Raw genomic sequence first — 11,597 nt, 5'->3', positions numbered from 1 at the left:
CCACGCCACGCCACGCCCCCTTCCCGTTCCCCGGAAATGCACCGTAGGAGCGGAAGCGCCCGCCTGCAGTTGCCGGCAGCAGTTCCGTGATGGTGGGCGGCGGCGGGATGGGGGGCGGCCTCCTCGAGAACGCGAACCCCCTCATCTACGAGCGCTCTGGGGAGCGGCCAGTGACCGCGGGCGAGGAGGACGAGCAGGTTCCAGACAGCATCGACGCGCGCGAGATCTTCGATATCCGCCGCTGCCGGGCGCGGGCGGGTTCGCGGGGGCCTGGGAGGTGGTGGGATGAAGTGATGTCCAGTAGTCGGTGGAGCTGTAGTAGGGACGGGCAGTCCCGGAGGGGGGTTCTGAGTGGGCAGAGGCGCAGAGTCCCCTTTCCTTCACTTGCCACATCTGATTCGCTCCATCAATGACCCGGAGCATCCACTGACGCTGGAAGAATTGAACGTAGTAGAGCAAGTCCGGGTTCAGGTGAGTCACTCGCAGCGTCCAGGGGAGCGACTTGCTTGGGAGAGTCAGAAGGGCTCAGCTGTGCACCAGGGGCCTGGCGTTCTCTCAGCTCACGGACTCCTCAGGGGATCTTTGGAACGGGGTGTGTGTGTGTGTGTGTGTGCGCGCCCATTTTATGGATGAGGAGACTGAGACGCATACTGATTAGATGACTTACCTGAAGCAACAAACTAAGAAGAGGGTCAATGGGCTGGACGGGCCATGACTCCTAACATCCCACCTCTCCAACCAGGTGAGCGACCCCGAAAGCACAGTGGCCGTGGCCTTCACACCCACCATTCCGCACTGCAGTATGGCCACACTTATTGGCCTGTCCATCAAAGTCAAGCTTCTGCGATCCCTTCCCCAGCGTTTCAAGGTAAGGTGGAACTGAGCCCTGGGGGTGGGGCAGGCATGAATGTCTGCTACTGAGGAGGACATGGAGAGCATGAACTTGAACATCCGAGTGAGATCTGGAAGGATCCCAGCTAGCAGAGATGAAACTGGGAGGAGGCTTTCCAGTTGGATGGGACAAGACTAAAGACCCAAGCTGGAAAGTGCAGAAAAGTAGTGAGGAGTGTGGCAGGAAGGGCAGTAGGGAGCTGTAGATAAGTTTGGAGCAGGGATGGGGCGCAGGTGGGCCTTTAAGTCAGCAGCAATTGACCAGTCCTTTGGGTAGAGATGGAATGGCTGTGAGTGGGTTTGGGGTGTAATGGAAGGGCCGGAGTCCAGAGGCATGATTAGGAAGAAGGATCAAATGGAGGTGGTGAGTGGGGAGAGGGGAAAAGGGGGTAGCCAGGTGTGTGAGTGCTCAGGCCCCACCTATCTCCCTCCCAGCTGGACGTGCACATTACACCAGGGACCCATGCCTCGGAGCATGCAGGTAAGTATGGGCTGGTGTTGAGGCATTAGCCCGGAGGCTCCCCGCTTGCCATGGTGGTCTGTAGGGCAAGATTAGGGGGACGGTTGGGGGTTTGGCAGTAGGTGGGTGACTCCCCAGTGGAGGTGGCAGCCTAGACCTAAGCTGGCCTGACTTGAGTGTCCTGTGTTTACCATGTTCTCCCACTCCTGCCCTCTCCCTCTCCTAAGTACACAGGACCAGGGTTGTCAGGCTTTATAGTATAGGAAGCAGACATGAGTGGCCAGGTGGGAAGGGGTCACAAGAAGGTAGGGTAGGTGTGGGCTCAGGTGGTTGGGGTAGCCTGACCAAGGTTTGGGATCCTGGGAAGGCGGCGACAGGAGGGCTTTGTTGGTGGGGGTATAAATATATTTCACCACTCTCTTCTTTCCACCCAGTGAACAAGCAGCTTGCGGATAAAGAGCGGGTGGCAGCCGCCCTAGAGAACACCCACCTGCTGGAGGTTGTGAACCAGTGCCTATCAGCCCGCTCCTGAGCCTGAATTTTTGCTCCCAGCCCCACGCAGGGCTCATGGCCTTGTTTTCTTGAACCACTGACAATAAGAAACTAACATTTTGCATTTTGTAATAAACCCTTAATTTATATTCATTTCCCAGCATGCCTGAGAGTCTTTCATCTCAGTGGGGGTCACTCCGGGTTTGGGGTAGGGGTGGTAGTGAGTGCCTATACAGGCTGGGTCGATGAGGTTTGGTTCATTTTTTAAATTTCTCCCAAGGGTTTGATTAGGAAAAGTTGCAAGTATGCCAAAAAATTGAAAGAATATTGTAGTGAACACTTTTGTATACCCACCACCTAGATTTAACAGTTGTTAACATGTTGCAACTTTGGTTCTATTTATGTGTGTGTAGAATATAAATATACTTGAAAGTAAACTGCAGACACATGACCCTTCACTTCTCGGTACTTCATCCTGTGTCTCCTAAGAATAAGCCTGTAACCACAGTACTGTTATTTGGCCCCTAAATGAACAATTCTCTGACACTAATATCTAATATCCAGGCATGTATGAATTTCTCCCAAAACGTCATTCATAGTTGTTTTTTAAGTCAGGCTCCAGTCAAGTTTCGTGTATTGCATTTGGTTGTCATCTCTCTTTAGCCTCTTCTAGAACTGTCTCCCTGCCTCCCTACCTTTTAATCTTTCTTGACACTGACTATTTTGAAAAGCCCAAGTGAGTTGTCCTGGAGAAGTCCCACAGTCTGATTTGTTGTTTTGTCTGCTGTGTTTCCTATAAACTAGAAGTTGGTTGAGTTCAGGTTTGAGTTGACTAGTGAGAACCTTGCCCAGGAGTGTGTATGTATCCTTAGCATCCACCAGTAGCTGTGAGATACCAGCTTGTCCCCACTGTTGGTGATGATCAGTTTGGTCCCCTGGTCAGGGCAGTGCCAGCAGATCTCTCTGCTGAAAGCCATCGGAAGCACTGTCTCCACCAGCAGCCTGGGAAACGTGTGGCACCCCAGGTGCTCAGGTCTGGGGCCTCTGCCTCGCCGAGCACAGTTGGTCACCAGGATAGACCGTGGGGCTTAGACCTTGGATCAGCCAGTCAGGAGTCCTAATGTCACAATCCCCTGCCTGCATTTCCTTCTCCGAGGAAAAATGCGGATATTAAGAAGACTTGCCCACCTGGTGGGCAGAGGCCTCAGCAGGGACCCTGGCCGCTTGGCAAATCTGTTCTTGGGGACCTTCTGACGACATTGGACCTGTCCTGAGAGTGGGCATTGGCCGAAGGTTTTATATATACTATCTAGTCCGTCAGTCCTCAGGCCAGCCCTGTGTGGCAGTTGCTGTTCTTTATCATCTCTGTTTTGCAGATGAGGAAAGAAGAATCTAGAATAAGTAACTGACTCCCCAAGACCTCCAGTTAGGGAGTAGAGGAACCTCAGCTGGTCAGCAGGTACTGCTCAGCTGGCAGGGGGTGCTGTTGCCTAGCTGGAGGGGCCTACGCCCACCTCCAACCCCCACTTGCAGGCGGGAGTAGCTTCGCCACCTAGTGACCGAGATCTGGCTGCTCAGAGGGGTGAAGCCATCGGCCCATGTCACCCAGTTTCTTCATGTGTCATGTGGGGAGACACAATAGCTTACGACTGCTCTGGAGATTTAAAATGGATCTGGGACCATTTCAGGTGATCTTCCAGGCAGAGTACCTCCCACTTCCACAGATGAAGAAGCTCAGTGCTCCAGAGAGGCAGGAGGCCCCCCAGGGCCCCGCAGGCCCCAGGGAGCCTCCCCAACCACCAATAGCCAGCTGTAGGCTTTACGACGTGTGTACTTCTGCACTGACAGCCCGCTGTGTCTAGGTGTCTGTGGTGTCTGTGTTCACCTGGGGGTGGGAGGTCACGGGGGAGGCAGGTGTCACTGAGTCATTCAGCTGGCTCTCCTGGCAGCCAGGCCACGGTGGACGAGGGTCATCAAGCTGCTCGTATCCAGCTGGCATATCAGATTGTCCCCTTGTCAGTCTTGACTCATCTGTGCGTGGCCCACGGCTGCCTGCAGGGACACCGTTTGTGAATCCTGGGCTAGTGCCCGGGGAACTTTCTGGAATCCCAGCTGCTGTCTGAGAACATGGGGGTGGGAGGGGTGGGGTGAAGTTTTAGGTCCCTGAAGCCCTCCACCAGGGGTGTGTGGCTGTGCTGTTTCTGGCCTGTGACTTCTCAGGCCTCGGTTACCATGTCTACAAGATGGGAACAACAAATCATAGCTGAGTGAGACGGACCCAGAGATTAGATGACATGTACGAACAGGCCCAGCTATGTCCATTTTTGCTCATCATCATTCCCAAAGCACAAGGGCCTGGCACACAGTAGTAGGTATTTAGTACAGGTCAGTGGAATGAATGAATTGAGACTTAGAACAGAAGAACTGGGGCATGGGAGCTGTGGTGTAAGGAGGGCCGGGAATATTGAAATCCAGCCAAGTTGCCTTTGCAGCATTTTGCTACCCGAGGGAAGGGGAAGGGCATGGGGTCCCACAGAGAAAAGGTGGGTATGGGGGAGAGGGGAGAGGTATCTGCATCTGCCCCTCTCCTGGGCAGACCACCATTCTGGAGAGAATGGAGCAGAAGCAGGAAAGAAGAAGCAGGAGAGGGCCCAGGGATTCACTCAACCTGTCCTGTCCAACTAAGGGTGATAATAAAAGTGTTCATATTGAGATATTACTATAGGCCAGACATGTGCCAACCACCTTACCTCTGCATTTTCTGTTATTTATATCTTATAACAACCCCCATGAAGACATTATCCCTGTTCTACACAAGCGGGAACTGAGGCTCGGCCAAGCTAAATGGGCAGAGGTGAAACAGCTAGCGAGGTGCAGAGCCGGGATTTGGAGGCTGGGCTATCCTAGGGGTATTCAAGCCTCAGTTTGCTCCTTCTGGGCAGCCAAGCTCAGCCCAGAGAACTGAGAGGACCAGGAGGTGGGAATGGGGGTGTTTCAAGGTCATGTCCTGGTATGGTTCCCCGGGCCCCTGGCCATACCGATGCTTGTGATGGGTCTGGCCTGTTGCAGAATGCTTGGGGCCTGAGTGGCCCAATGTGGATGCAGTTCCCTTGGCAATGAGGAAACATTGCTGAGGTCAAGAGCTTAGATTATCAGAGGGGAAACCCAGCCCTAATTCCTTGCATGGCTCCCTGCTTGGAAGGACCACAGCTACCCCCCACACCCACCCTCTGTTGGACATCCAGGGGCTCTTGTCAGCAGCAAGGTCATGTGTAAGGTGGTTAGGAGGGGCCATAAGCAGCCCAGCAGCGTTCCTGATGGGAAGTAGTTTGCTGGCTCTTAAGACTTTTGTTCCTTTTGTTTTGCTTTGTTGTTTTTTAATTTTTTGGCCGTGCCACACGGCATGTGGGATCTTAGTTCCCCAATTGGGGATCGAACCCGTGCCCCCTGCACAGGAAGCGCAAGGTCTTAACCACTGGACTGCCAGGGAAGTCCCAAGACTTTCGTTCTTTGACAGAAGGCTTAACCCATGACTCCCTCTTCCCTCTGGATCTCGTCCAGGAAGCTAGAGCCAACATGGGATTGCCCAGGCCTCCAAGACCCCCCAGGCCATGTGAAGAACACAAATAGATAGATCACCCCTCAGTCCAGGCCTTGTCTAACTTTGAGGACCTCAAGTACCAGAGGGGCCTGCATGAACCCTCTTAACCAGGCCCTCCTCATTCCAAGGCCCTCTCAGATGTTGCCAAGGAAACTGATGCAGCAGTCAGACAGACCTGACCCAGGTCTCCATGACAACCTACAGCAGCCCACTAGGATCCATCCCTCCGTGATGTCACCTGAGCCCTGAATGGGTGCCCCCCACCCCCACCACACTCGTCACAATCATACGTCACTCTAATAGCGAGTCCCTGTCACAAAGTACCTCACAGCGTGCCTGTTCCCAGTCTCCACACACCCTAAACATGAGTAAGGCAGTTTACAGCTGGCCACCCTGAGGCTGGGAGGGAGGCAAGACCCAGGAGCCTGGAGGCAGATTCAGGACTAGAGCCCAAGCCTCCCCATTACATCTCCTCCCCTCTGTGCCCCAGCACCCTCCCTGGGTTGAGGAGGGGCTGATCTCTGGGTAGTGGTAGCACCAAGTGGTGGCTAAACCCCCACCCCGCTGACCCCATCCCTACTCTACAACTATGCCCCACCCCGCTGACCCCATCCCTACTCTACAACTATGCCGCTTCTGAATGGGAGTCTGAACCTCCAGGCCCTGTGTGTGCCCTGAACTGCAGGCGCAGTCTGAGACTAAAGGGAAGGAAGGAGACATTGCAGACTCTTAGAGTGGCTGGAGCTGGACCCGACTCTGGTCTAGTCTCACCCCTATCCGCTCCTGCTGGCATCTGACACCTGTCTGCCAGGATTTCCCCAACTTTGGGCAACCTCCAGGCCAGGAGCAGAATGACCAGGGCCAGGTATTTTTAGCAGAGTTACAGGCAGCTGCCTGGAGGGCGCTGAGGGGGAGGTGGTGCTGACTTCATCCTTTTCCTTCTCTGGGCCTGTATTCCCTCCCCAAGGTTCAAGCTGTCCCTCTACCTGCACCACACTGCCAGCGGGCCTCCCTTCCTTGCCCCCTCTCCCAGCTCTCCAAGGGCCCCCAGGGGCTCAGGTGTCACTAACCCTCATCCTGAAGGGCAGGCTCATCAGGTGGAATCTTCAACTGCCAAGGGCAGGGATGCGAGTGGGGAAGGACCTGGTGCTGAGGCTAGAAGCCTGGATTTAGGGCCCCTAAATACCAGCGGGTGGGGAATGGGTGACATGGGCAGTGAAGGGTGAAGTCTGTCCGACCTGTAACTGGTCTGCTTGCTTGGGCGACAGGCCAGGACTGGGAGAGAGGGAAAGGAGAAATCACTTTTAAAGGGCCAGACCTCAATTCTGCCCTAGTGGGGACTTGGCGCACTTGGCTGGTCGGGGCTTTCCCCCTGGCCCCCACCCGTGGTGGCACCCTCCACCTCCATCGCCCTCCTCCGCACCATTCACGTGCTCCCTTTCCTTCTCCCTTTTCCCTCCTTACCTGCCCCCCCTCTCCCCCCCGCCCCCCCCCGCCGCCACACACACACACACACACACACACACACACACACTCTCTCTCTCTCTCTCTCTCTCTCTCTCTCTCTCAGACCGGGCTGTTGTCTGCGGAGTCTGCCCCTGCCCCGCCCTGGCGGGTGAAGCAGGGGCTGGGTGGGTGTGAGGTTCTAGGAGGAGGGCGGGGAATCCCCCTCGGGAGAGGGGGACGGACACGTCAGCCCCCGGACAGCGCAGTCCTGGGCGAGCGCGGGGGTGGCGGCGGGGGCGGGCAGAGGCTTAAATAGGCGGCTCTGGAGCCCGGACCCAGTGCGGACCGAGAAGGCAGCGGCTGCGACAGCGTCGAGTGTCCGAGCCTGGGTCTGCGAGTGGATTGTATCCGAGCCCGGGACTTACCTAGTCCTGACCGCGTCCGTGTGTGACTGGGTGAGTGTCCTGGCAGAGCAGGGTGGGGGTGGTCTCACCGTCTAGGATGAACGAGTCAGGAGGATGGGTCACAAGTCAGGGCGCAAGGACCTTCTGCGGCATGTCCTGGGCCCCGAGCATCTTTCTTGACCCGTGGTCGGGCAGGCGCGTCCCGGGTCCAGCTTCCCACTCCATCTCCACCGCGGCTCACGCGGCCATCTGGATTCCCGTTCCCCAGACGGCGTCCGACGCGATGACTCTGAACGGCGGCGGCAGCGGAGCGGGCGGGAGCCGCGGTGGGGGCCGGGAGCGCGAGCGCCGTCGGGGCAGCACACCCTGGGGCCCGGCGCCCCCGCTGCACCGCCGGAGCATGCCTGTGGACGAGCGCGACCTGCAGGCGGCGCTGGCTCCGGGAGCTCTGACAACGGCCGAGGCTGGGACTGGGGCCCAGGGTCCGAGGCTGGACTGGCCCGAGGGCTCCTCCGACTCGCTCAGCTCAGGAGGCAGCGATTCAGACGAGAGCATTTACAAGGTGCTGCTGCTGGGGGCGCCTGGCGTCGGCAAGAGTGCTCTGGCGCGCATCTTCGGTGGTATAGAGGACGGGCCTGAAGCAGAGGCCGCAGGTGAGGGGCTGGGAGGGACTGTTCAAGGGAGGGGCGAGCACAGGGTTAGGACTGGGAGCTACAGGACTGGGGACCAGGATTAAAAGCAGCAGGTAACAGCGGGATTCTGAAGACACTTTGAGAATCTGCCTCTACCTACGCCTTTCACAGATGGGGAAACTAAGGGAGAAGGTACCCCAGCCCTTAGTAGGGAAAGAAGTGCTTAGAGTAGAAGGGCATACGATTAATTACTCTGTAGTCTGGGGACAGGATATCCCTCCCTGCCAGGACGGGCAAGAACCCAGCCAGAGGGAGTTTCTAGGAGAGGAGTCCTAGGTAACCAAGGTCCCCAGGGGATGTCTGTTCTAACTCAGGCCACTGTGGTCAGAACCACCCTGGGTCTCAGGCTACAGGAGGGCAGGGAGCACAGGAGTGGCTACCCAGGACATTGCTAGCTTGGGGAAGGGGTGCCTAGGTGGGGGCCAGGCACACCGTGCCCTCCAACCCCCCATTTCTAAGCCCTGTCACTTCTGTTGCTACACAGCAGCCATCAGTGGAGGAGAAGGTTAGGAGGGCTCTGGGGAGGAGTTGAAGGGTGTGGCCAGAACAGGAAACCTGGTGTATTGGAGGAGGGGGCTCTTGGCAGCCAGCAGGTAACCTGACTACTGGTCTCCTACCTAGGGCACACGTATGATCGCTCCATCATGGTGGATGGAGAAGAGGCAGCGCTCATGGTCTATGACATTTGGGAGCAGGTAAGATGCAGGCTGAGACCAGGACAGGGTGGGAGGGGTGAGCTGGGGGTAGGGACCTGCTGGGAGTGACAGCCTTGTAGCTGGGGCGTGAGGACTATTGGGTAAATATGTGTCTGTGTTCCCTAGGATGGGGGCCGCTGGCTACCTGGCCACTGCATGGCCATGGGAGATGCATACGTCATCGTGTATTCAGTGACGGACAAGGACAGCTTTGAGAAGGCCTCAGAGCTTCGGGTCCAGCTGCGGAGGGCGCGGCAGACAGACGACGTGCCCATCATCCTAGTGGGCAACAAGAGCGACCTGGTGCGCTCTCGTGAGGTCTCCTTGGATGGTGAGCAGGGAGTGGGTCAGAAAGGGAGGGAGATCCTGGCTGGGCTGTGGTGCACTCAGTCTTGACTCAGCTCGAGTCCCTGGGGATCATCAGTGGCTAAAAATGTTTAGGAAGAAAACTCAGGAAGATGGGGGAGAGCTTCTGCCCTCCCACAGGACTCCCAAAGACCTGAGTGCTGGGGAAAGGACCAAATGAGCTAGGGGAGGTGAAGGTTGCTGGACGCTGAGCTGGGCCACCTCAGAGCCCTCCTTTTCTGTCTTCTTTGTCCCTGGCCTGGCATATGAGGGGTGAAGAGAGTGCAGGGAATCAGGCCAGGAGTCCAGAGCCTGGATTCCAGGCCAGGGCCAGTCTCAGCGTAGCCTTGCCCTTGGGGAGCACCCCCCTCTTGGACTCAGCATCATCCTCTGTGGCCCCCAGACCTGAGCCCCGCAGAGGAACCAACCGTGACTTGGTGATGTCCCCCCATTCTACCCATCATTCATCATGATATAACATCAAGCCGTAACACACTAAGCTGTTCAGCAAAGTTTTCATTTTGTTGACTACTACAGCACTTCCATTTAAATATCAAACTTCAAATTATTTCATAAATGGGTCTCCTTTTGTGGGCCTCTGTGAGCTCCTTAAACGTGGGCACGCTCTGCCAATTGGGTGACCCAGTGATACCTGGGCCCCTCTGTACAGGAGCTGGTGTCGTTGTGTTTCTGGGGAAGACCCAGGGATGTGGTAGTGCCATGGGGTGGCCAGGGTTTGAGTGGGCTGCTCACCCCCCGCCCCACCCTTTGTTTATTGACTTGTGCCTGTCCCCACCCACAACAGAGGGCCGGGCCTGTGCTGTGGTCTTTGACTGCAAGTTTATTGAGACGTCGGCTGCGCTGCACCACAATGTCCAGGCGCTGTTTGAGGGTGTCGTGCGCCAGATACGCCTGCGCAGGGACAGCAAAGAGGCCAACGCACGTCGGCAAGCGGGTACTCGGCGGCGAGAGAGCCTTGGCAAGAAGGCGAAGCGCTTCCTGGGCCGCATCGTCGCTCGAAACAGCCGCAAGATGGCCTTGCGTGCCAAGTCCAAGTCCTGCCACGACCTCTCCGTGCTCTAGGTCCTGGGGCACTCACTGTATTGTGCAGACAGATGGGCAGATTGGTGGGCTGGCCCAGCCAACTGCCCAAGGTACCCCAGGGTTGGCTCAGACTCTGGGTATCCCCCACCTCATGGTCGTGGACAGAGAGACAGTGCGGCCCAAGCAGGTGGCTCCCAGTGGCCGTCAAGGGCTGCGCCCACAGAGATGCCTGTGCAGGCCCATGTGCATCCCACGCAGCAGCCTGAGCCCAGCCTGTGGAGCAGGCCTGTGAGTGGGGAGAGGACTCTGCCTTTCTCTGCACCCGTGGTGTGCATGCCCTGGAGGGAGGCTGTTCAGTGCCCTGGCTATTTGTTTACATGCAGATTTTTGTAATAAAGACTATTTCCTGATAGGTCAGGGCTGTTGACTCTGTGTTTCCTTTGATTGGGGGGCTGCAGGAGCAGGAAGCGTTCCTGAAGTTGAGGAACATACGAGGCTGGTTCCTGAAGCCGCCCCACCCTAGTGTGTGGCCTTGACTATTCTAATGTTTGGGCCCAGATATAGCCAGCTGGGTCAGAGGGGCAGGGGTGGGTGGGGACCTGGTTGGGGAGTCTAAGCAGCAGGAAGAGACATGAATCCCACCCAGCCCGTTATCCAGATTCTTCTGAGCTGGAACCTGGCATTGCCTAGCTGATAAAAGGCTCAGTTACCCCACTGTATGTCAGGGAAATGGAGGCTGCCCAAGGGACCACGTCCTGCCCCAGGTGTCATGGCCAAACAAGAACCCTGGGTCCGGCTCCTGGGCGGGTGTCTCTGCCCTGCTCCCCACTGAGGGACTGGGAATCTGCTGAGGTGGAGTGGCTGTGGAAGGCTTCTGAGACTCCCTGGCTGGAGAAGGAGGCCGCTGGTTTGTTAAGGCTGGGATGAGCAAGGCGCACTCAGGCGGACTTGAGTCCACATGTCTCCCCACCTCCCGGCTGAGGTTGACCTACTAGGAAGGGAGTGGGGGGCGGAGGACAGGGAGGGTTCACTGTTCTCCCCGCTGTGCGTGGCCAGGCCAGAGCATCCCACGCTCCGCATTGGCTAATGTGGGAGCAGGTCCCTGGAGCCCTCCTTTCCTGGAAGGAGAGTCCTTGCATTTGTGCATAATGGAGGTGTGCATCTCCCCACCACCCACACCTGGGAAGAGGAGCCTTCTGGGCATAGGTGCCTGCTAGGAGTTTGCCCGCATCATTTCAGGAGGGAGCATCCCCATTCAGCAATGGCAGACAGGGGACAGAAGCACTTGCCCGAGGCCACACGGGCTGAAGTGGCTGAGTGGGGACTGGTATATGTCTGCCTACCTTGGGAGACCAGAAGCAGCCTGGGGCAAGGCTGGGGACAGTTTCTGAGACGCTTCCAGGCCAGGGTCCATACATTTTTTTTTAAATTTATTTTTATTTTAATACAGCAGGTTCTTATTAGTTATCTATTTTTATACATATTAGTGTATATATGTCAATCCCAATCTCCCAATTCATCCCAACA

General features: G+C 56.7%; 2 protein-coding genes across 2 annotated transcripts; both read left to right on the top strand.

The window, feature by feature from the left end:
- The first annotated feature begins 30 nt into the window (after positions 1-30).
- CIAO2B (cytosolic iron-sulfur assembly component 2B) lies at positions 31-1,996 on the top strand. The gene is made up of 5 exons (XM_067718536.1): positions 31-233; positions 394-471; positions 743-868; positions 1,327-1,372; positions 1,786-1,996. Exons 1-5 carry the CDS (start codon positions 90-92, stop codon positions 1,881-1,883), a joined length of 492 nt encoding a protein of 163 aa, XP_067574637.1. The 5' UTR covers positions 31-89; the 3' UTR covers positions 1,884-1,996.
- A 5,187-nt stretch (positions 1,997-7,183) lies between these two features.
- Positions 7,184-10,482, top strand: RRAD (RRAD, Ras related glycolysis inhibitor and calcium channel regulator). Its single transcript, XM_067718303.1, has 5 exons — positions 7,184-7,345; positions 7,563-7,947; positions 8,608-8,681; positions 8,808-9,012; positions 9,832-10,482. Exons 2-5 carry the CDS (start codon positions 7,578-7,580, stop codon positions 10,107-10,109), a joined length of 927 nt encoding a protein of 308 aa, XP_067574404.1. The 5' UTR covers positions 7,184-7,345; positions 7,563-7,577; the 3' UTR covers positions 10,110-10,482.
- Positions 10,483-11,597: the final 1,115 nt, after the last annotated feature.

The sequence above is a fragment of the Pseudorca crassidens genome, chromosome 20 (assembly GCF_039906515.1).
Source record: "Pseudorca crassidens isolate mPseCra1 chromosome 20, mPseCra1.hap1, whole genome shotgun sequence".
NCBI lineage: Eukaryota > Metazoa > Chordata > Mammalia > Artiodactyla > Delphinidae > Pseudorca > Pseudorca crassidens.
The sequence above is the reverse complement of the archived record's forward strand: the minus strand, read 5'-3'. Positions and strand labels throughout refer to the sequence as shown.